Source organism: Euprymna scolopes, chromosome 24 (assembly GCF_053919585.1).
Source record: "Euprymna scolopes isolate OS-2025 chromosome 24, ASM5391958v1, whole genome shotgun sequence".
NCBI lineage: Eukaryota > Metazoa > Mollusca > Cephalopoda > Sepiida > Sepiolidae > Euprymna > Euprymna scolopes.
The window spans coordinates 111,403,546-111,430,491 of record NC_136505.1 but is presented as its reverse complement, the minus strand read 5'-3'; the positions used below and the strand labels follow the sequence as shown (position 1 = coordinate 111,430,491).

Sequence of the window (26,946 nt, the reverse complement as noted above, 5' to 3'; positions counted from 1 at the left end):
ATTAATAAAAGACAAACAAAGAGATACAGAATAAAAAGAGTGTTTTGCATTCCACTAAGCAAGCGAAGTTAACTCCGGAACTAGACCCCTACCTGAGATCGTTAAGAGTTCTGTATATATGGATGATGGTTGAGTCCATTCAGAGGGTGGTCCCCTCATAATAATAACACATGTTGTTTAGAAAAGAAAAAAGAAAAAAAGAAACTGGAAATATAGGAAGCTCTCCATAGTTTCATTAAATATAACAGTAACCGAACTTAGGGAAAGAATTACATAAACTACCTGACAAATATGTTACACATAAAACCTATTTTGTTTCAGATGACAATACACATATGTTTACAGAATACAAGGCACATTTTGTTACATTTAACAAGACACGTCTTTTTATTAAGTACGGACTGATTTTTTTGTCACTACGACCAACAGACTCTTATCTGCCCTGGTTGCAGACATCATCTATTTACGAGGAGCGTGCAATAAGTAATGTCCCTGACCCACTTCCAGTTGTCTGATCTAGCTGAAATTATGCATGTGCAATGATTTATACATGTCTACAGGTAATGTGGCAAATTACAGCTCTGAACTAATTAGGGTTTCTGTTTTACAGGTGTTTGAACTGAGTCAGGTGTGAAATTGAGCCTGTTGAATGTCGAGCAGTGATACGGTTTTTGTATTTGAACGGACGCACACCACAGGAAATTTTGATGAAATGAAAGAAGCTTATGGTGATAATGCCAAATCATATGACCTTTAAAACGCTGGCATCGTGAATTCAAACTGACTGAGGGTACCCCTGTGAGAAGGACGAGCATATGCTGCTCCATCATTGGTCTGCACAATCACAGCAGCAAATGTCATTACTCAACATGACAAACTTTAGGCGCGGTTTTCTATCGACTATTCATACTGAAGGACGCCAACAAAACTAAAGACGAAGAAAGGGAAAATCTGAAGACATCAGACGTTATGGAACTTTCTAACCAAGAGGGGATGAGAATGCTCAGTGAAAATGACATACATATCTATGGGTTTTAGAAGCAGACACAATTAAATCTACAGAAATAAAAGCTAAGTTTGGAAAAGAGTACCTGAGAAAAACGAGGAAATGCTTGAAACGAAGCTATACAATAGAAATTTAACTAACAGAATAAACACTTGGGTAGTATCGCTATTAAGGAACTCCGAACCGTTCATAGAATGGACCTAGGCACGTTACTCAAAGGGCGAGAAAATTAATGACAATGCACAATCCATTACGCCCAAAAGACGATACTGGTCGAGTCTTGTGAAAAGAAGCGAAGGAGGAAGAGGAAATATAAATGTAGAATACTGCGTAGAAAGCACAAAATGTACATTTAAGAACATAGGAGTGAATGCAGCACACTAGTCCAAAAGGAATGTAAGGACAGGCACGATTACATGGGGAAGGCAGAGCACTGGAAACTCTGCAGACGATTACACCTCGAACATGCTGATAAATGGTTCAAACACAAACCAGAGAAAGTACAGGAAAATGAAAAACAGAATCCTTTGGGACATGAAGATACAAACAGATAAACCCATTTAAGCAAAAGATCGGATGTCATAATAATTAACAAGAATAAAGGAAACGGCGAAATTGTAAATGTTGCTGCCCCAGCAGACGACAGAGTGAAGATCAAAGTGACAGAAACATGAAATAAATAGGCAGAACTTGCCAAGGAATTTAAAGGAATATTGAAGCCAAAGAAAATTAACACCACTAAGTGTAGGAGAACTACGAACAATCCCAAAACCTTGCACAAAAGACTAGGAGAAATCGATTCGGGAAGACTGAGATGTTGCAATGAACAGTAATTGTGAGAACTGCTGCAATCTTAAGGAAAACTATTGAATTCAGAAACCAATCCACATTAGCGACAAATTCTAACCGGGCATATATAAACTGCATCAGAAGAAAGCAAGAGAACTAATACACCAAAAGTGATAAGTGCCTATTTCTCTTCCCCATCCGCCCTTTCCCTCCCACTCCCCTTCCTTTTCTCCCTCTTCCCCCAAAACCTGGTGTCAGTACGATTAGCACCGCACTAAATAGTCAAAGGGTCAAGAAGGATAGAAATACTGAGCCTCCACCGGATGAGTGCGAAGAAAACTTGGGCATTGGGGAGGCTTCTTGCTACTCAAATTCAAGATCAATGATCCCTACTAACGAATAACCAATGGTAAACGGTTGTTGGGATAACACAAATTAATTTGCAAATGGTATCAAAGAGGCGGAGAGTATGAAACATTTGGGGAGACTTGTTGTCACTCAAACAAAAGGGAACACTACAATTCTTTCTCCAGAGAATTATCTGACGATAACCTGTGTGAAAACTCCTAGTGAGTAATAATAATAATAATAATAATAATAATAATAATAATAAATCGTCTCTCTGGAAAGGGATGGTATTAATTTCCAGAGGATTTCCCTTAATCCCGGCTTCAAAACAGGAGCTTCAAAGATCAAGGGTTTTCCTAAGGATGTTAGCGGTACCCATAATTGCAGAGGTCTGAAGGCCGCCTAAAACATCGGGGATTTACAGTTATTAGAATTGTCCTTCCAGACGACTTGATACTACTCCTAGTGTACCAATTACGACCGGGATTATTTGTGTTTTAACCCCGTATATACGCCTTATCTCCAAGGCCAATGGAGCATAATTGCTCCACTTCTCATTCTCCTTCTCTCTCATATTCCTGTCCCAAAGTACTGAAAAGTCAACAATCTGCCAGTTTTTTGAGACCTTGTCAATGACGACCAAATCCGGACGATTATGTTCCAATTTCTTGATCGATATGACACTTTTGTCCGACCATACCTCTACCTCGCCATCCTAACTTGTTCTCACTTCATCAGGCACCTCCTCAAACCATTTTCTAGCACACTTAACTCCAACCCTCTTACACACCTCCCTATATATCCGGAGTCCCATACGATTGTGTCTTTTGCGGTACTCTCTCTAGGCCAGTCCCCTACATCCTGTTGCAAGCTGCCCAATTGACTCTGAGGTCTTACTACAAATCCAGCATTCTGCATCAACTTCCTCTTCTAGAACCACTTTTCTGAACAATCGTGTTCCTAATGCCTACTCTTTTGCTGCACAAACAAAAGCTTCAGTACTCTTAGCCAGATACCCAGCTCTAAGCCATTGCCATGATCTTACATCAGCCACTTCTGCTATATACTGGAATAACCTTCAATGCATTTTCTTCCTAGTCAGTTCCTCTGCCCTTTCTCTATCCACACGTTTCACATAATCAGCCTTGGTCTCACATACCTGCACTTCATTGGCCACCACCTTAAGCATCCACTCCTCACTTCTAACCTGATGCTCCTTCAACGACACCTCCTCGGTTCTAACACAATCTTTTACACTTTTCAATCCTCTCCCATCATTTTTCTTCTTTTTATACAGCCTTGTTACGCTACTTCGAATGTGAAATATATCAAACATTGCTAAAACTTTTCTTGTTTTGATTTCCATGACATGCAAATCCTTGTCAGACCATTCTAAAATTCCTGCACTGTGTTTTAAAACATTGACTGTCCATGCGTTACTGCTTTCATTAAGTTTCCTCCATACAGTTTCGACTTTGCAATTAGTTTCACTCTTCTGAGATACTCCTTCCTGACTTTCTCCTTCATTTCTCTGTTCATGATGCCTACACCCTCTAACTATCCCAAATACTTACATCCTGTACCTTCTATTTCTTTCATGATTTCTCCATTTGGCAGGCAGAACTATTCCATTCGAATGAACCTTTACTCATCTTTTCATCACAAGCACCGCATATTTACAAATCCCAAACTCCATCCCAATGTCTTTTGAGTATGTCCCCACAAGTTTTACCAGTCTCTCCATTTCCTTTTCATTTCTACCGAATATTTTCAAATCATCCATAAACAGTAGATGGTTGAGACGTTTGTCACCGGATCCAAAGTTATACCCCAGTTTTCTCTCTTCAAGATGATGCTCAGCGGCATCATTATCATTACGAAAAGAAGTGGCGATAACGAATCTCTTTGAAATATTCCACGTTTAATGCCAACATGCCCCATCTCCTCTCTGTTTGCTGTCAGCATCGTTTTTCATTGAGCTATACTTGCCTACAAAAGCCCTACCACATTGTCAGCAAACTTCATCATCAATAGTGTTTCACGTATCCAGGAATGAGGAACCATGTCCATAAGCCTTTCTGTAATCGATCCATGCTACGCTCAGATTCCTCTTCTTCTTCGCATCCTGCATTAGGACTTTACCAATTAGTAGTTACTTTTTGGTACCTCTCGAGCCTTTCCGGCACCCCTCTTGTTCGTCAGGAAAAACATAATTGCTCTGTAGATGTTCATAAATTTTCTCCGCAAATATTCCAGTCAACAGTTTCCACATCAATGGCAGACATGTAATTGGTCTATAATTATTGGCATCTGTTCCTTTTGCAGGATCTTTCCTAATCAGTGTTGTTCTTCCCTTCACAAACAAATCAGGGAAATCTCCTGACTCTACAACCCTTTGCAGAGCAGCAGCTATAGGTGGATAAAGGCATGAAAACTGTTTAAACCAGAAGCCCATCACTCCATTTGAACCAGGTGCCTTCCAGTTTGTCATCTTTCGTATGCGAGCCTTAACGTCATCGATAGTTATTTCAACGTTTTTCATCTGCTGCATTTCTGATAGCCTCTCTCTGACCTCTTCCAACCAGCTAGCCTTCTTATTATATCGCCCTTCGACAGACCAAATCCCACTCCAGAACTTCCTGGCATCTTTTGCATTTGGGGTGTTGTTATTTCACGCCTGTTTACTACCATTTAATTCTTTATACAGTTGAGACTGATTGTTCCGGAAAAGGTTGTTCTGCCGAAATGCAACACTTTTTCCAACAAAGTTTCAAATTTTCATTTCTCTTTCAACATTGTTAGAACGTTCATCGTTCCATTTTCCAGCAATCTATACCCCCTTTCAAGCTCGTCCTTGACTTTCTGACCTAGTTTAACTCCTTTTCTTATTTCTTCGATTCTACCAATGTCTTTCCGCCACCGTTTAATACTTTCCTGAAACCGCCTCTGCCAGTATGGCCTTCTATCCTACATTTCTCCGTTTTTCTTCTTTAATAGGCCAAAACGATTCGCAATAACGTATGGCGCTGCATACAGAAGCCTGTAAAGTTTCGTAATCGATATGTTTTTCTTATGATGTTGTGAATTACTCCTTAAATTATTTTTACCTCGTTTTTCACCTTCCGCCTATCACTATTCTTCATACTTGGAATCTCTATGATATCGTCTCTAAGAAGAACCTCTCTTAATTTCTGAAGTACTTCTTTTTCTATAGAAGTCAAAGTTCGAACTTCATCACCACTTCTCCATACATCTGCTCCTTACATTCTCTCAGAGTCAATGATCTAATCTGCCTTAGATCCTTCAAACTCTTTCTCATTACTTCACCTAACCAAAGGATTCCATACCTCCTCAGTTGTCCGCCTCCCATCATCACTTACATTTCCCTTCTGCACTTCCACCCTCTCAGTTCTTTCATCAGAGTTAGTTTCATCAATTTTACTTCCGTTATTCATTTCATTCCTACCCATCCATTCAATCTCTTCTCTTGCAATCACTGAAAGTAGGTTGTTATTTTTAATTTGTTTTAACTGGGATACCAAACTCGCGACACTTCTAGCTCCTCTTCCTCTCGATTCCCATTCTTCCTTCACTTTTCGGATATATCCACCAGATTTGGTACTTTCACTTCTTACAAAGCATTCCCTCAGTACTCTCCTTTCCTCGTCCGTCCACGTTTTTTTTTTTACATTTCCTGTTCCAACTCCCTTCGTGCCTTGGGACCCTCTCTGGCAATTCTCACTCCCACTATATCCTATTATTATTATTATTATTATTATTATTATTATTATTATTATTATTATTATTATTATTATTATTATCCTATAATATTATTATTATTATTAATAATAATAATAATAATAATAATAATAATAATAATAATAATAATGTAGAATAAAGGCCTGAATGCGATTAGAACCAAAAGTGAAGGGCCAACGCCCGGCAGGTGTATCTTGGAACAGCGTGAGCACCCGGTTGTTATCCTTCAACTGCTAGAATAGAGTAGAGTAAAGAGATTAACGAGTTAATTATGGAGTGCTTCTTTAGAAGCAATCCTTATAAAAATGTAAAGCCTATAAAGGGGTAAAGAAAACGTATGCTTAGAGAATGGGAAGAACGCGTAGCATTTAAATTAGCAGAACAACGCATGCGTGGTCAGGCAAGAGCAATACGGAAGAATCGATGTTTATCAGAGCTGGGATTGGACGGTCATAAAAAGACAGATGATAGCAGAAGTAATGGGGGGTGACACAGCCAAGTTGTTCAGACTGATGAGGAAAGGGCAAAAATGTGGAAGATGTGGATAAAGTGGTAGGAAATGAAGAGGAAACAATTATATTTAAACTTTTGCATGTAAGTAGAGCCAGGGAAACAGGGATGGAAGTCAAAATCTCTAACTAAAGAACAAAAGGATTTCCGACATTTAGGGTCCTCTACAGTGAAAGGGTAGGATGTTTTGCTAGACGAGTTTGTCGGAGATATCTACGCCGAGGGGGTACAAGTGGAGTGAGTTCTTCAGAGCACATGTCGTTAAATACTTGTAAAACAGGCGTAACATTGCGATGATAAGGCAGTGTTGAAGCGTTATTGATAGTGCAGAAATCATTAAATTGTAACAAAATATTGAACAAATAGACTTGTTTACTAGGAAACATAAAAGCATTCTGATGGATTTAACTCTGTAACGAAAAAATACTTACCAAAGATTTCCACAACCATGCCCAAAGGCATCACCACGATTGAGACAAGAAAATCAGCAATTGCTAGCGACATTAGAAAATAATTTGTCATGTTTTGGAGCCGCCGTTCCCAGCATACGGCCATACACACCAATAAGTTGCCCGATGCGGCACAGATAATAACTAACACCAGCGACAGCATTCCCCATCGGAGATGCGTCGGCTGTCGGACACTCGAGACCAGGTCATCTGTCAGATTGTTCATGTTCATGTTTATTGTGTTATTCAGAATGAGTTGGAGCATTGTGCTGTTGGAGCAGGGTTGCATCGTCTTGGCGAAAGGTAGATATTGGTTCAAGTGAAGGATGGGTATCCAGGCTTTTCAGTTATTCTTCTTTGGCAAAAAGTCCTGGTGTTCAAGGATAGGATTGGTAAAATTGAGCGTTTGTTCCGAATGTGCGTTTTAGTACAGCGGCCCAAATGGTATAGAATGGATAAAAAACGAAAGATAAAAAGTTTTACTTAGACATAGCCTTTCTATGGCGGAAAGGCTCCATCACGTTGATAGTCCTGTGTGCAGAGGATCTGAGCAATGTTTTAATCTGCAGAAAGAGAAGAAAAAATACTTAAGTAAAAGCGAAATTGAAATATTAGGCATTTCGGTCAAAGAACTTCATAGGTTTGGTCATACTAAATCACAGAAACGATTTTTTAGAACTTTTTAGTTAAGGATTGATAATTTATATTTTGATTAACATGATTATCTATCGTTAGTCGGGATAAAGTGTAAAATTTAAGTATTAAAATTTCTCTCACCCTCTCTATCTGGCTCTCTATCTGGCTCTCCTTCACTCCCTTTGTCTCCTCCACCCAAACTATTTCATATATAGTTGAACATGCACAACCCTCTTTTATATAATAGAATAATGAGCCGGCACTTTCATTTCAAAATTAATAGATAATAAAACTAAAACCTGGCGAAACCTGGTCCAATTGATCCAACGAAGAATAAATACTTTTTCTAATTTTTAGATACTATTTATCCAATCGCTGATCAAGAAAACACCAACTTTCTATGTCTTTATTTTGTAGTTTTTAACTTTTACATGACGGATAAACATACACGCCACGTTCATTTATATAATGTATTATTCTAACTACTACAATCGTCTTCGATGTTATTCTCAAAATGTTAGTGTAGAAAATTGCGACGTTCGACAACATACACATGAAGAATGTTGGAGGTTACATCGTCTGAAATGTGATATATATAAAAGTTTTAGCCGATGTATAGTACAAACGTACTACAAATATAATAAGAAGGTTCTGCTACAGTTTATGGGTCGTGATGAAATATGTTATTATTTAGAAACCCATTATTAATATTGGAGGGAGGCTTTTGAAAATAGTTTAAATATTCACTGAACAAGTTAATAAAATACATAGGCCGTAAAATCTAGATTTAAATTTAAAATACTATTTAAAAACAACACAGTCTATAAACTGCAGAAGTACAATAACATACTAAATACGTTTATCCAGTGAAGGCTAACGCAACGAAAACAATTTATTATCGTGTATTAAATAAATATTTCAGTTAAAAATTCCGCGCAGCTTCCTGAGTTCAGCAAACAACTTCCGAGTTCGCAAAAGGCAGATAGAAAATATAGAAAGTTATAGTGACCAAAGCATTATGTCAATAACATTCACAATGACAAAAGTAGTTCGAATGATTCAAATAATTATGACGCTATCTTAAACTACATAAGAAGATTTGCTAGTAAAATTCTAATTACTAATTTATCTTCAAAAATATGCGTTATCTCAACCAAAAAAAGAAAAACATATATGTAATGGTAGCAAAGGTCAAAGAATGCTTTGTTCGCACGTGTTCGCAGTTTACCGTATAATTCCCCAACGAGAAAAACTGAAATGATGATTAATTGGATTCTACATGTTCTTTCTATTAAATAATAATAGAGCAGAATCAAGATACACTTCTTCAAGCTCAGTGTAGGGTAAAAAAATCAAAGTGAACGTAAAACTGTATCTATTTCAAGTCTGTTTGATGATATAGCTTCAAGTAAGTCCATAGTAACAAATGTAAACTTAGAGCATCTAGACGCCTAAATAAACCTGGAGACTTCAACTGCATGTACTAGAGAAATACAAGAAGAACACTCTAAACTAAAAAAGAACAAACTCCTTATTCATAAGTACACAAAAGAACTCGATCATTATGTAGTTTTACCGTTACACGCAAGTAATGATGATCCATTTCAGTGGTGGGAAAAGGCACAAAAGACCCTACAACAGCTAAGTAAACTGACTTCAAAATATTTTAGCGCATCACCTTCATCCGTGGAGAGTGAGAGGCTTTTTAGTACAACAGGTAATGTGTATTATCCTACGAGGAACAGAGTATGTCCCGATAATAAAGAAACTCTAATATTTCTACATTACAACTTAAGAGTATTCACATTGAATACTGATGCGACTATGAGAACAGAATGGGACAGGCAGCAAGAAAAAAAGGAAATGCAGCAGCAATAGGTGCAGAGCAGTGGTAAACACTGCATCATGCTCTAGTGAAAGCAGACCTTCAGATTATAGCTATTCACTTAAGGACCGGACTTTGTACTTTGTAGTATGTTTGCAATTTCTTTTTATAGATATTGTCTGATTATATACATTTACGAATTGAACAGCAGCCAGACACTTGACAAATATCAGTTAAATTGTCAGTTATTTTGTTAATGTGTTAAATCTATCTGGTAAGTCACTTGGCAATGATGAAATTGTTTTTCTATTTAATATATTTATAATCAACTGTTACTATAATTGTAACTGAAATCTACAGTGATCTTAGCTGCGTCACTAGAACTTTTTTTCTCAATAGATACAATGTTTTGTCCCCAAACCTTAATGACTGCCTATAAATATGAATTCCGAATCACGACGAAATAATTGTTTCTCTTTACCTCCAAGACGACTGCCTATGTCTAACCTGCATGCAAAATAGGGAAAAGGGAAAATTTTATTCCTTTCTCCAAAGCTAAAACAATACTTGAAACTCTAAATTCGAATGAAACTTTACTGTATTCTGTAAGTTAATAACCCCGACCCTTGAAAGCTAACAATCTGCCCCCTCTCTAGCTGCCACTAAAACCCTACATTACACACGCCTTAGTAGTGGAATCCTTAGCCTCCAGCTCCTAAATTTTCACATGCTAACCGCCTAACAGTCATCACTAAACATCTATACATTTCTACCTCTGACATGCATTAGAGTTCATTCATATCCAGTTTGGTACTTACCAGCACACGTATGCACTCGGATGCAAAGCGATCTTCATTACATAACAATGCCTCTCCCTAGATGGTATTGGAACGAACAATACTAAACCAAATCCGATACTCCTTGTTATGCAAAACGCTCGGTGACTTTTAAATGAAAACTGAAATTATCTCCCTTCAATAGTAGAAACACTAACACAACTTCTATCTATTTGCAGCGACTGAAAACTTGCCCAAATATCTATTTTAATTATACATACGGAATACGCCATGACTTAAAATGTACCTCCAGTTATACCCTTACTGTACTGAACTCAAATCTTACCCCTCCTTAATATAAATATACAGTGACCGGGCAAAATTCTTAGCTCAAATCCTAATACCTACTCACATATAACGTTATCCTGTACCTAAACTAACATAAAGTTAAATGGAAAAATCTAAGGTAAAAATTTTAATCCGCACTAACGCTTTTCTAACAAGCCTGCTCACATAACTACTTCCACTGCATGTCCCTAAATCACTTTGAGGAATGTAACTATTCATTAGATATATAACCTCTACAAACTAACCCTGTAACATTAACTAACCACGCGGGGTCCCAGAAATACATGGATTAGGACCCAGGCGCGGAGCAAACCCTCTCAGGGCTGATGGACCCAGATCTTCCCAGATCACCCGTCTAGGAGAAGGAAAACTCCGAAATTAAACCAAAGAGGAGGGAGGCCTCTCCAGTCTTTGATGACAACCTTCCTAGAGCTGGTGACTCAAAATAATTACCAGTCTGCAAACCTAAATTGCTTAAGAAGTAGATAGGCTCTGTCTTTCGCCCGGCTTCCATATTCCTTCTTTGCCTATTAGTACGGCGCAGAGATACTACCACAGTGAATCGACAAAACACTTAGTGGTAGATCTTGTTTCCTGTCTAGGGCAATGAATGCCGTTTCCCCACTCCCGACACATCCCGCCCCTAACAACTGGGCACTTGGGAGTGCTTGAGTACCACACATGCCTGTGCAATTAGATTAGGGTGATCTTTTTCTGATGGGTTGAGGGTACCGGATTGACAGTTCCTGGCTGCTGTTTCCGACTGGTAGTACAGGGCCCTAACTCTTTGATAGCGCTTAGAGCGGCTGCTCCACCAACAGTTGTATAATATCGGTATGTTTGTAGTGCCATGTCGCGCATGGAAAGGGACCCTGCACTCATCCCTGATGGGCTTTCCTGAGGCCACAGTCCTAGTTGAAGAAAGGTCAGCTAATGGGCTACTTGTTTTGCATGTCTTATACCCTGCATAACCTCTTGTTTAGCTCCCCCTTACCTAACTGAAACTCTTTAAAAACATGATGACAGTACAATAAAAAATAAGCTTAAACCAGGCCTAGGGACAAACAAATCCAACTTGCCTCCTCCCTTGAGGCTTGCATTCACTAACATCCGTGGGCCGAGAACTAATTTAGCTGATGTTGAAGCATTTCTCCTAACAAATACCCCGGATATCTTAGCACTAAGCGAGACTAACCTACACTCCTCCGTCCCCTCTAACTACTTTAACATGCCTGGCTATCTCCCACTCTGCCGTAAGGACTCTGCCGTAAGGACTCTGACATATACACGGACTCTGCCGTAAGGACTCTGACATATACACGGACTTGGAGTCTACATTCGAAACACCCTCCCCCTGACTAGAGAAACAAACCATGAAACGGACGAGCAAGCCTTTATGTGCTTTAGACTAAACATACAACATAACATTAGCTACTTTTATTTTCTGTACCGCTCTTCCTCGACCCAGGACTGCAACATAATAAACAGTCTCTGACAGCATAGACACAACACTCTCCCTCGATACTAGCGCACAAGTACATGTATTTGGTGACTTTAATGTTCACCACAAAAACTGGCTTGGATTCTCTACTCACATAGATGCAGCGGGCAGCACACACATAGCTTCGCTATATCTCACTCTCTATCACAAATGGTTACGTTTCCAACCCGTTTCCCTGACCAACAAGAACAACACGCATCACTTCTAGATCTGTTTCTGACCACAGTTCCCGAGGATTGTATTATAAATGCTGACAGCCCACTCGGGAACGCTGATCATGCAGTGATAATGGTCGAAATCGGCCTAAACTCTAGACCCAAAACTGAAGAGCCAGTACTCAAAACAACGAGATATTATAAAAAGGCTGTCTGGGAAGCCATCAGAGATCTTATCAGAGATGCCCCATGGGGAAATATTTTTCTCTTCCTGCTGAACAGTGCGCAAATGAGAACACTGAATGGTTCAAAATAGCAATTGAAGCACATGTTCCCATGCGGAAATTTTATAGCAAGTCCCACTCTCCCCAATGGTTTACTTCTACTTGTGCAAATGCCATTGATCAAAGGCAGCATGCATACTACAGATTTAACCGACATAAGTGCAGTTCAAACAAACAGAATTATATAGAAGCTAGATGTAATGTTAAGAAGGAAATAGCGACAGCTAAGAGAGAATTTACTGAAACCACTAAAAAACCCATAGAAGCACAAAAATTAGGAACTCGTGACTTCTGGAAAATCTACAACAGAGTAGTAAATAATGGGCAATCAACAATTCCACCACTAACCAACAATCACAAGGTTGTTTGCTCAACAACCGACAAGGCTAATATGCTTGCCAGACGGTTTGCCTCCAACTCCACACTGGACCCTTCCAACCACCCCCTGCCTGACTTTACTTTGCGAACAGAAACCACGCTAGACGATCTAAAAATCACCCCTGCTCAGGTGCATGCTATCATAAAAAACCTTGACACCTCAAAAGCATGTGGACCTGATCTCATCCCAGCTGTGCTATTAAAAAAGTGCTCAGCCGAAGTAGCTCCAGTTCTCTCCAAACTCTACAACAAATGCCTTAATGAATCGTGCTTTCCGGATTGTTGGAAAACTGCTTCTGTGGTACCAGTATTCAAGAATTCTGGCGAAAGAACTGATTCATCAAATTATCGCCCCATTAGCCTCCTCCCACTTTTCGCCAAAATATTTGAGACCATAATTAACCATGCTCTAGTCCGTCACCTTACAGATGCTAAACTTCTGACTAACAAACAATATGGATTTAGACAAGCCCGTTCCACCGCAGACATCCTCACTGTAATCTCTGAACGTATATCCCAGTCACTGGACAAAGCAAGGGAGGGCAGAGCGGTAGCTCTAGATATATCTAAGGCTTTTGACAGGGTATGGCGTGAGGGGCTCCTCAGGAAAATTAAATCATACGGTATCACTGGTAGAATATTAACATAATTAAATCCTTCTTAGATAAGAGAAAAATCCAGGTTGTCCTCGACGGTCGTACATCTAAACAATATGATATAAATGCGGGAGTGCCTCAGGGGTCTATCCTTGGACCTCTATTTTCCTAATATTTATGAATGATCTCCCCGACAAAACTGCCTCTGAGATGGGTATATATGCTGATGACACCACACTATAACAGGCATGACATGAAAACAAATGAACACATAACTAAAAAAAATGGCAAAAACACTAGAGGATGACCTCCGATCTTTAGTGGAATGGGGACAAAAATGGATGGTCACATTCAATGCTGCCAAGACTAAACTGGTTTCCTTCAATAATTACAAGAAACCTTCTCTGCCACCAATAGCAATGGCCAGTGACTCCCTATCTGAGAGTACATCTTTTAAACTGCTTGGCCTAACGTTCACAGGAAACATGAGTTGGAACAATTACATTGAAAACATTGCCAAGGCCGCCGCGAAGAAGGTAGGTTCTTTCTACCGTGCTAGAAAACGACTGACACCTGAAAGTATCCTGTACCTCTATAAGGCCACCATTCGCCCATGTATGAAGTATTGCTGTCACATTTGGGCTGGTACATCTGCTACTAGTCTCTCGCCCCTCAAAAGATTCTATTGCTAGCATTGATTTCCCCAATATTTTTTCTGGTCAGAAATTTTTCTGAAAACACATCTTGTACTTATGAGAGGGACCATGTGAAGGTTGCCTGCATCATAACTGAAAAACATTTTTGTGGAAGAAACTGAATTCGAACTTGGCGCATCGAGATTGCCAGCCGTGTCGTTGACCATTTGACCACCGTCACCTCCCCAGAGTCTTCTATAGTATCCTTTACCCAATCACGAACACCTCATCGGCGTTTTGTCTGAATCAGCTAAAGATTATTTGGCTCCATCTAAACTATCGCCACAAGTAAACTGCGGCCTGTATTTGAACAATACCAAAAATAAAAATGTAGTAAACAATTGAAAATATTTATTTGTTAAAAATATTTTCCTCTCGGCTTCAATAAATGTATTTCTATGTCGGCTGTTGCTGTTTGCCACGAAAGTGATTCTGTAAACAATGATAAAAATTAAGAAAAAATACATCGAAGGTTTTTTTTTTCAATACGATCTATTTTCGAAGAAATTTTACCCGTAAAGAATTGTAATAACTTATTTAAAAAATGATAATTTCTATTGAGAATAATAATCGACTGCAATAAATAATTGCTTGAGATTTCTTTTTCCTGATATCATCTTTGTTAAATAAGATATGCGATCGCTATTTCGGAAACTGAATCTCTTTTTGTAATTATCTGAATATTGGCAATTTTATTCGTTCATCATTTAAAATGCCAGTCTCAATCTGTTATTTATATCTCTCGACATCTTTTATTAAATATAGTAGAACCTTCATTTTTTAACATAATTCATTTTAAAAACGAATTGTTCAAAAGCCAGTATTTTCCCATTAAGAATAATGTAAAATAGATTAGTTCTTAAATTCTAATTTATATACTATTTTGCTAGGTATTTCATAGGTGAATATACAAAGTTAGTAATATTATTAATTTTAATAGTTACTATAGTTATAAAAACACTCAACATTTTTTGCCCCTTAAACAAGGGCAAAATAAACTGTAGCTCGTTTACCTAGAATTAGTGCTTAATCCAAAATTGATAATTGAATATGGTTATATTTGTGCTCAATTTTGCATTAAATACTAATCCCTATCAATCCTTAACTATACATTAAACGAATATCATAATACTTAGTTCGCTGCACCTAATCATAATAAATGACCATACAAAATTTCAGCAAGATCAATCAAGCAGTTTATAAAATAACGTTGAACATAAAGACAGACACAAACTTCCGAAGAAATATATTATATATTATTTCTTTAAAATATATTGTCTTAACATTTTATAAATTAAGACTATTTTACTTTTTAATTTTGTAATATTAAAAATTAACTGACATTAAAAGTATAGTTTCTAAGAAAATCTCAGAAATTTAAAAATATAAACCTTAATTGGTAAGAAAAATAGAACTCAATGTAAAAAAAACTCGAGCGAAACCTTGCATAGAACCGTTGACATTTCATCTGACGGTTGGCGTCAGCGTGGTAGAGAATGGGAATTTTGTTAGAAAACCGTGACATTTCCGGCTTAAATTTCTGTTATATCGAAATCCGAATTGTTCCAATTCTGAACTGTTCAAAAGCCGAGGTTTGGTCACATCTATATCAATATGTGCATATGTGTTTGCTTCGAATATATTATTTGGATTATTCTGACTACTATTTTCATATTACTTGTAATATTCACAATGTAACCGACCTTCTGGGATTCTTTACATCAAACTAAGAAACCTAAACGTACTGATATTTTTGTAGCATATCTTTACACCCTAAGACACTCAATTATCGATGCTTATTGTATCATGCCACGGACGTTCCTGTAGTCAATTCATATCATGACTATGTTCTGTCTTCTGTTTTTTTTTTTTACATTTTTTAAAAAGCCTTGGATCAATGTATAACAGGCCGCACGATCCTACTTTAGCTTTGCAGCACCATTTCTCCTCCACATGGATTAATACACGATTATTAAGGAAGTCGTCGATCTTTTTCTGTCAATTTTGCCACTGAAATATTCCACAGGATGGTTATGAAGGTTATAGGTTTGAAGTTATTTGGCATGATTCTCTTGTCGTTGCGTTTTTGTATTAAAATAGTTCTTCATTAGTCATCCAATTTGATATTTCTGTTTTATATCTACGATTTTCTGTGTTTTATTTAGATCAGCGTGAAATTATGACATTCATCATATCAGAAAAGCTTAGAGCAAAACTACGAAATTCATTTAAAAAATTGCCTAAATTCAGGTAAATTCAAATGGCAGAAAATATCAAGTCTTTTATTTAAAACAGTGTCTTTAAAAAACCTCTGGTATCACATGTGTATACGTTGACACATGTTAACAAACAGAGAAAAATCGATATATTTTATTGATTCGAGATTGTCTCTTAATTATCATCCAGTTTTAAGTATGCCCTCACTCCTACGAGAATTCGATTACGTAATAGACTTCAACATAATAAATAGTGATCTATATCATAAAATAAGAATCAGATCATTAGGATTAAATATGTTAAGAAAGAGAAAATATAAAGTGTTTATTGGTAAGAATAGCAAAGTGCAACACGCGATGAAACAACGACGGTTAAAAAAAAGAACTAGTTGCTCAAAACATTGTATTTTGTTTTTAACATGCTCACGAGGCCATATTAGTTTCATTAATTTTGACTTCTTAACAATTCGCTCACAAATACAATTACAAGAAATTTAACGTTTAGCAAACTCTTTGAATTGTTTTTTTTTACACAGTTTTACTTATTTAAATATAGATTGTGTCTGTTTGTCCGTCAGCCACAATTCTTTTACGTAACGGATACATTTATTACTTTTAGATATTGAGAATATTGTATGTATATTAAATAATAAATTCCCAACAAATTAAGCGAATGGCATGATTGGAAATCGGACGCCGAGGATTGTCTTATCAATAGAGTTCAAAGCATTATTTTAAGAAAATAATCATAACTCTTGTGTGGCATCATAGATTTATAATTTATGTTATGTTTCAAAACATAAGTTCAAACATAAGTGATCATTACACATAAATGTATGAAAGACATTAACGGTAGCATTGGAAATTAATAGAAATCGATCCGGCAAGGTGTGAAGTTTGTTGATGCAAGGAGCTAACAAAAATAAAAGATGATTATCACAAAGACAAAAGATGCTTATTAGCCTTTCAAAGACCAAGGTTCTAGATAAGAGAAAAACAGTTACCAGGAAAAGAGTTCTACGAGTTTACAGTTATTGGAAACAATTTATTTTACTTTAATTAAGTATAATATGTTATTCTTTTACAATTCTAAAATCTTCGTACCTTACAAAAATATGTAACCAAAGTGGGAACATATACTATTTAGTTTAATTAAAATTGAATATTCGTATTTCATATTTAATGGGGGTTCTTTGTTTAATGGGGGCCAAAATATTTCCATTACAGTGTACGCGTTTTTTTTTTTTTTTTTTGGACCACTATCACTTATTTTCCCGGGTAATTATATATATATATATATATATATATATATATATATATATATATATATATATATATATATATATATATATACTAACAAAAGTACCAGTCGTTGACTGGGTTCAAAAACAGCCTACAGAAAATGGACTCTGATTTATGAAAGTAGTATAGGTTATGAAAAGAAAGGGTTGTAAAGAGATAGCTTCGAATTTGGGGGAATCAAAACCAAAGCAAAATATGATGAAAGTAAAAATAAAATAGGTACACCCTATAATTTATTATACCATACCTGTTCACACTGAAACACTTATCACAATATTCTGTGGATCTATATTAAAAAACCTTGTTAAACTTTGTGACATATTTCCATTCTATGGAGGTCAGGCGCGAACGAACACCCCATAACTTTATTATACCATATTTCTTCAAACTGAAACATAATTAGCAAAGTATACTTTCGCAAGTAGATATGAAAAGTCTTTATTAAAGTTTGTGCATATTTCAATTTTATGGAGACCAGGCGCGAACGCACTCCACAATTATACCATCCCTATTTAAGTTAAAACATACTTATCAATGTATCATTATGTACATCTATATCAAAAACACGTGTAAACGTTTTTTTTAATTTTTAAATTTTTTATTTTCATACTTTGTGGACCAGGCGCGTACGCAGACCCCATAATTTTAATGAATCATCATTATGCCAGATAAGCATACCCATTCCTGTGTCTCGATACATTTTCTATCATTACATGTGATCAGTTTTCTATAATAGTCAACCATATAGGAGCCTATTCCTGACCAGACACACACAGACGTTCAGCTTTATTTATATATATATATATATATATATATATATATATATATATATATATATATATATATATATATCTCAGTAAAAGTGTCTGTCGGTCTGTGTATATTTCCCTACACAATAACTCTGTCAATTTTCAGTCCACAGACTCGAAATTTGATATACAAGGTAGTGAAATTTGGAGAAAATCTATGTAATCGGTTTTCGGTCATAAATTTGGCTGTTAAGGGGTCAACGTTCAACGATTGGGGCTTTGAGAACTCTACCAAACTCCTCCGACAATTTTGGGTCGAAACACTTGACATTTTTGATATAGGTTCCTTGGACATGGATCTTTGTTAATAACTTGATTTGAGCCCCAAAACAATAAATGTTAAGGGGTCATAATAGCGGTCAACGTTAAAAAAAATTTTGACCTCTGCTGTCTCTACAAAATTACTCAGACAATTTCTGGTCTAAACATTTGAAATTTTACATAAAAGGTATTCAGAGATAGGCCAAGCGTTTTAATCGGTTTGAGTAAAAAAATTGAGCTATAAATATATAAATCTATGTATGTATGTTTACATGTCTGCCTAAAACTTTTCACAGAAGCGATGGATTTTCACAAGATCAGTATCGTTTTGAAGCTCGGCCCTTCAGACGACTAATACCCAAACATTGGCTAAAAACATAAATATCTTAACCCTCAACTGGGCACTTTTCTTCAGGGAGGGGTCGCTTTTTTCGCCGATATTTTGGAAAGTCATCCCCTCTTTTCGATTGTCTAGCCTTAATTTAAACCTACGTCACTTCCGTTTGGCGGTGATCGTAACAGCAAAAACGTAACGTTTTTTCCACGTTCTTTTCCTCATTCGCAGTACGGGTTAGAGCCTGCCTTCCTACTACCACCTTTTTTTTTTTTGCTCAACTGACACCTCCAAACACCCGGGCAACGCCGGGCAACGCCGGGCAACGCCGGGCAACGCCAGGAACCCACGCTAGTATATATATATATATATATATATATATATATATATAATTAAAAGTTTATCAAAATAAAATATATTTGATGTTTTTAGTGAGATTTTACGGATTTTTAAGGACTACTTACATTATCTTCCTAGAAAATTTTTATTGGTATAAGTTTAATGTTATCAAACACAGCAAGGTAAATATTATTAACACTAGTTCCGACTTTTCCTCCCGTTAATAAAGAAAGATTGTAGAGGAAGACGGAAAGAGGAAAACGGATACATTCTGGACAATACGTGGAAAGTATCACGGAATCTTTCTTAATTGATGCCCCATTAAGTACTATGGAGCAAACTCAATACAAATGTGAGATATTCTAATTTTTATATAAGAGGTTGAGTCCATATAATGACGTAAAACGTTTTAAAATGCACAATGGATACAGAAATTAGATGAGTATTTATTTATGGATGTCTACCAATAATTGTCAAAATTTCACAAATATCGAAGATATCCAAATTTCACGTAGAGTATCCATACTCTTGAAACTAAATGAAAATAAATATAGCATACATTTTGATACCCTGAGCCCAGCAACTGTGCTCAAAATTCCTATGGTCCTGAATATGACCTTAAACTATATCCAGTGGTGAGGCCTTTTTTTTCTTCAAAATCTTTGGATTAGGCATTAAATAAGCTGAAAAGGCTTGATATGCCGTAAAACAAAAACAACCAACCAACCAATCAAAATTCCTAACGATCGGATAATTAGTTAAATAATGAATCTTTTTGTATACAGATAAATAAGCATGAAAACATATCTAACTTTATAAAGATATTGATAGATATAGAAACATACCCGATATACAAACATACCTGATGGATATCTAAATAAATGCACAGATGTATCAATCTTGGATCTCACCATTCTAACATTAACATGCTTGCTATTAAACATGATTAAATAATAATAATAATAATAATAATAATCTATACATTAATACGATAGCGTGTGTGTTATTTTGTGCCTCACGTTTACATCCGGGTCGATTAATTGTTATGTTCTTCTATTTCTTGTCATACATAATTTCATCAAAAATTCTTTGTAGGTTTTGATTTCGGTTTCAATTATGGCCGCAGGAACTGAAGTTATACACATATTTTTTTCATAAGTTTTTATTTCGGTTTCGATTCAAGCTAATGCACTCAAGTCATATGGATATATTGTTTTATTTTTGAACTCGCAACTTTATCATATATAAAAAAATCCATAGAACAGTAACTCTATAATAATATACACGAACTCTGAAAACATTAAAATATCATATTTAAGCGTACTTTACGACCGGGCTTCACCAGACATTTGTACTGGCTTAGATAAATACTTTTGCAGTTTTAAATTAAAAGCTACATTAATGCCAGAGCGTCTCCATTTACACTGAACATCTACAGAATGCCAACATCAATATATTACATATGAATGAGTCCCCTGTGGAATTTCCACAGGTCCGGCTAGTTATTATTATTATTATTATTATTATTATTATTATTATTATTATTATTATTATTATTATTATTATATAGATCTACTTCAATATTGAACACTTAGGAAAACATTTGATTTCAACATGCACAAGAGAAATGGTTTTGTTTCTAAAATTCGAGGGAAATTCCAAAAGTATTGCCTCCTATTTTTCATTCTACCTGAATGAGTCAGAGGGAATTGCAAATGACATCGTTATGATAACTTTAGTCATGCATTTATAACCTGAAAATTCTATCTGTCTGTTGCATATATTGATGGTGGAAACTCTAAGAAAGCAACCTCTGTTATGGACGTGGATCAAAAGCAGAGATGTGTCATCAAATACCTCTATACAGAGAAAATTGAACCGATCAGAATTCACCAGCGTCTACTGAACGTTTATGAAGCCAATATTATTGATGTCAGTACAGTTAGGAGATTTGTTCGTCGATTTCATGGTGGTGAAAGAGATGGGAGTGATAAAGCGAGTTCCAGACTTTTATGATCTAAGCATCAAAATGGGCTGGCAAATTGCATTGAGAATTAATGGTGACTATGTAAAAAATAATTTGGAGCTTGTTTTAATGGAACTACTTCCATCTTCGTTGCTATTCAACGCTTTAGGCCTTACTTTTGGAAGGACCCCCTATGTTGCTACTCTTAAAAAACTCTCTGAATATACTCTTTTCTAGCCAGTTTTCAACTAACGAGTGCAAATTAAGTATGTAACCAGCGCACCAATAAAACAATCACTTGATGTGCACCCAGTCGATATGTACTGACGTCGGTTGGGAATTCTGAGCTAGATAAAATGTAAGTTTGAAATTATATTATTAGCCATCTGTTGCGCTTTAATTTTTAAATATAATATTCGTTTGTCTGACATCATTATATTTAAAATAGTATTATTCTTGGTCTGTCAAGTTTAATTTGAAATAAGGCTTTTGCGGTAAGTAAACTTTATTTTTAGGATAGGGTTTCTGACGGAAATAGCATTTTCATTGGTTTGTCATGTTTACAGTTATAATTAATTTTTTCGTTAGTCTGCAGTGTTTAAATTATATTTTCGTTAGTCTGCCACGATTAGATTTCCAATTTAATTTATGTCGGTCTGTTATGTTTAAATTACAATAAAATTTAATTGGTCTGCCATACTTCAATGCAACATGGTATTTTCGTTAATATGCTATGTTTTGTCTGAAATGCTATAATATGTAGACCATAATATGTAGACCATATGTTTGTAAAATAATTTGTTGTAGCTCAGATTAGAAATAGCATGTCTGCCTTGTTGAATTTAAATACATTTTATGTTGGTCGGCTATGGTTAAGTTTTAAATGATATCTTCAATTAGTTGGTTGCATATAAATTTATTAATCATTTCATTATCTGGACGATCATGCTTTATATGATGTTAACATTTTTGTCGGATTATCATGTCTAAATTATACAAAACAATTTCTAATTCTTGACAGATTAAGTATAACATAGCTTTTTATTCTCTCAGTCGTCAGTTTAAATACTTTCGTTTGTCTGCACAGATTATGTTCTAAATAGCATTTTTTTTATTGATCTGCTAAATTTAAATTTAAAATGACATTTCCTTTGTATGTAATTAATAAGTTCGAAATACTATTTTTGCACGTCTATCTCATTTAAATTTAATATCCAATTGCATTTGGTGTGTCATAGTAAAGTTTGAAATATCATTCTTTTAGTCAGTCAGATTTAAATTTGAAATCTAATTTTCATCGGTTTTCCGGTTTAACATTTAAATAGCAATTCCATTGGTCTGCCATGCTTCGGTTTTAAGTGAATATGTAAACGTGTCTATGTTTGAAATAGCATTTTCATTGGTCTGTCATGTTTCAATGTAAATGGAATATTTAAACGCGTCTATGTTTTAGATAGAATTTACATTGTTCTGCCATGCTCCAGTTTCAAAATAATATTTAAACGTGTCCATGTTTTAAATTGCATTTATATTGGTTTGTCATTTATATTGGTCTGCCATGCTTCAGTGAATAGTAAAATGTGTCTATGTTTTCAATAGAGTTTTCGTAAGGTCTGTCATATTTGACTATATAGTAACATGCTCATTGGTCTCTCATACCAGAGTTTGGAATAACATGTCCGATTGGTCTCTCGCTCTTAAATGTATTTTGTAATGTTTTGGATGTATCACATTTTAGCTTAAGTATAATTTTACTTGGTCCATCAGGCTTAAGTTTTAAATAAAATTTTCATCGGTTTCTACGGTTTAATTTGAAAAGAATGTGGTCTCTCTAGCTTAAGTTTGAAGTATAATTTGCATTAATTTCTTCGGATTAATTCTTAAAAGAATTTACCCCGTCAGGTCCCGGTTTTAAATGGATATTTAAACGTCTCTATCCATTATATTATATGGAAGGCATTAATTACCGGAGGGACAGTTACAAGACTCAGCGTTCCTATCCCTTTGCGGTTATTCACGTGAAGAAGGCCAGAGGATGAGTTATCCGACACGTAGTGAGACCCCCCCCCACACACAAAAAATCAACTATGAAGATGAGGATAATAGTCTACAACAGAATGAATACACAAAGTGTCTATCTATTTTTATAAGATCTTCTGTCTGTTGGTCTGCCATTCGTTTTGTATGTTGATTTTTCATTTAGTCTGTCATACTTAAGTTTGAAAAATAAACCTCAAGTCTTATCACTTAGAATGAATGTATGTTAAAAATATCTTTTCTCTTACGTCCATTCTTGATATTCTGCGTTAATTTCTCGCCATTATCCTGCTGCCATTTCTGCAAACACAGAGGAACTGCGGCCGCCACCTTCTCTCCCTGCGACACTTGCAGTGACTACTAAGATGCTCTACGTCAAGTCTATATCGCTTTCGTCTTATAATGCCATACTTAGAAATGCTTCAACTATTCTTTTCCTTATAAAGACACATAAATTAACATCGATCCATGCACTCAGTAGCGCGTATACCTCCGCCAAATTTCGACAGGTAAAAGTAAAAAATAAATAAATAAAACAATAAACATAGGTAATAACAATATGTTGATAGTTTAATGTGTTAATTTAAAACATTCTTTTTCATACAAGTGCCCCCATTTAGAGTAGCATCTGTACCGCACATTAAAAACTGATCTTGTGTTTAATTTTGCTCCCGTGGGGACGCAGGTTAATAGGTCCTAAAGAATTATAGATACAACATATAAAGCAAAATAAGTAAACACAGCAACCGCAACTCCACTGAGAAGAATTATAAATATGAGAATTAATATATAAAATAAAGCAAAAAATAACGATTATGCTCCCAGTTCTCTGACTAAGAACTGATTCTGGTACTTTTTTCTTTCTCAACTGGAGGAGAGCAGAAAGTGAATCTTTCTGTTACTTTGGACAACATTGTAACTATCGCTTCACTTATTTTGTCTTTTAGTCCTGAATTCCATTAGCAATATTTCTGACAAAGGGGAAAGGATTACTATTGTTTTGGCTCGGAATCTACCAATCTACCACTTCTATGGCTAGTTTTTAACATTAATGTTTGGTTAACTCATTTAATCAAGTGGCTTCGTGCGTTGTCTGAAGCGAATTCCTTAAAAATAAGGTAATTTTTATTTTTGTTCCATCTGGAGCGCTCTGTTTTGAGGAGCTTGCCATGTTTACTTTTATATGTGAATTGCGTCTGCTCTCGTTGGGAAACGGAAAGTAAATAAAAACTAAATCTAAGGAACATGCATCAACAAGAAACTTTCGGAGTTACTCTTGGTGGATGTAAAAAAAATCTATTTTATTTTCTAAGCCATTGAAAAAAAAACACTAATTTTTCACGATACTTTAGATAATTAGTTGTCCGGTATGTTGCACTTATTTTCAAATAAACATTTTCTGTTGTCTGTCACACGTAAGTTTTACATGATATTTTATTTGAACTATCATACTCAAGTTTTAAAAATATTTTCTGTTGTCTGTTAAACTTACGTTTTAATATTTTATTTACTCTACTACGGAATAGCATTTTCTTTAGTCTGTCACAATTAATTTTGAAATGTCACGCCTAATACTAAAATGTTGTTTTATCTGTTCTGTCAAGCTTAATATTGAAATAACAATTCCATTGCCAAACGTGAAGCGCGAATGGACGTATCTGAGGTATAGTTCTTTTGTTTAGAGATTTGATTTCTTTCTTGATGTTAATCTATGACGTCTTTAATCACCAATCAAAAACACGAGCATAAAGCAGAAACAAAACTACGGCACTTTGAAATAACACGTGACTAACACCTCTTCTTTGCTGACTAAAACAAAAAACGTGGTTTTAGCGTATTCTTTTGTACTCTTCATCTTTTGCTTTTATGCCTGTTCCTTCTAATTGAATTTGGTCAAAGCGTCCGTGATTAGCACCAAATGGCTGGCATTAGTAACTATATGTTATCTCTACAGGGTTCAAATCAAGTTAGATTTATTGCCTTCATCCAATGAAAAGACATACTACAACATTGAAAACTACATGCAAAAGAAAAAAACTGCCACGACTTAAGTTATGGTCTGAGAAATGTTTTACGTGCTCAGAGAAATGTTTTACGTGCTTAAATATTTTCGATATTTTGTTGTATTCTTTGGTCTACTATCATTGAACTATATTTTTTCCAGATATTAGGTTAAAATTAAAGATGTGATTTTAATCGACTTTCGTATTTTCCTTGTTTCAACTAATTTTATAGATTTTAACAAAATATCAAAATCCACGTATGCTTTTAGAATCAGTATAATTTTGTGTAATTTATACATTTGCAGTGTTCGGATGATACTAACTACTGTTTTCATGTTGATGTTATTATCTCAACGTTTCATTCGATGTAACTTCTGACTTTCTTTAGGTATATCTCACTATACACAGGGAAATGTTTGTCAAATCGGAAAACTGTAAGGAAGGTAGACGAAACGCTTTATTTAATCTACAGGAGCAGCTCGCTTTCGTTTCATCAACCAGCTTCTATCTTTACATTATAAACGCTCTAATCCCCGTCTGGCATCAATTGAAATGAATGGCCCTCGTCTTGGGGAGGCTCTATGTTTTTATAACCTTCTGAGTTTGACCTTTACTCGTGATCTGAAATGGAACACGTACATTAAATCCGTTACCAAGGCCGCTGGAAAAATAGTGGGGTCATTCTACCGCTCCAGCAAATATCTCACTGCCGATGCACTTCTCTAACCCTATAAAGCCCAGTACATTCAGGGATAGAGTAATGTTGTTAGAGGTAGCTTATCCTGCCTTGAAAGAGTGCAAAATAAACTTTGTAGCCTAGTGGGGAATGCCCTTTACTTTTCCCTGCAACACCTTTCTGACAGAATAGACGTTGCGAACCTTTCTCTGCTTTATCGCTATTTTCATAGTAAGTGCTCGTCTGAGCTCCAATTTATAGTCTCCTCCTCGCCAAACTTTAACGAAAACACTCGTCTAGTTGAAACCTTGAAACCGCTATACCAAAATTTTCCCCCACGTTTAATCTGTGCCTAAACCTGAAGTACATTTCATGAAAAAAGTTTCTTTCTTACAACTACCCGCCTGTAGAACTCTGTTCCGTTCGCCTGCTCTCCAGCTGACTAAAATATGATCGTCTTCAAGTCCAACGGGAACAAGTTCTTGATCAGTCGTCCCTTTTTAGTAATCCAATTTACCAAATTTCCACTACTAACGATTATTAGAATGTTGTCCCATTGACTACTGTACACTCATTACCCTTATTCTCGAATGGCCTCAAGGCCTTGATAAATGGTAACTCCTTTGTAAAAAAGCAAAAAAAAAATGGCCGGGTATACGTTTTAAGTAACTCACAATTGTATTCATAGCATCGGCCGTACTGAGGATTGACCCTATAACCCCAAGAAGAGTGTGGCGTAGAACTGATTTTTTACTTAGTGTTTTATTTATAACGCCTCGTTTCCGTGTATAAATTATTCAGAATCATAGTTTACAAGTGTTTTAAGTGTAAATCAATGTTTCATGATGCATCAAGAATCGCTAAGAAACAATAGATATGACCTCTTCAGGAGTATCTAGTGAATTATGCCTACTATACCATATTTTTCCCGGATATTTTCGATATAAA

General features: G+C 35.8%; 1 protein-coding gene across 1 annotated transcript in view; it reads right to left on the bottom strand.

The window, feature by feature from the left end:
• LOC145246900 (D(2)-like dopamine receptor) overlaps positions 1 to 26,946 on the bottom strand; it is a 157,025-nt gene that overhangs the window by 49,961 nt on the left and 80,118 nt on the right. The window contains exon 2 of the mRNA XM_080108771.1: positions 6,844 to 7,424. Within this exon, the coding sequence (XP_079964897.1) occupies positions 6,844 to 7,150 (307 nt within the window). The 5' untranslated portion in view covers positions 7,151 to 7,424. The remainder of the gene's footprint in view (positions 1 to 6,843; positions 7,425 to 26,946) is intronic.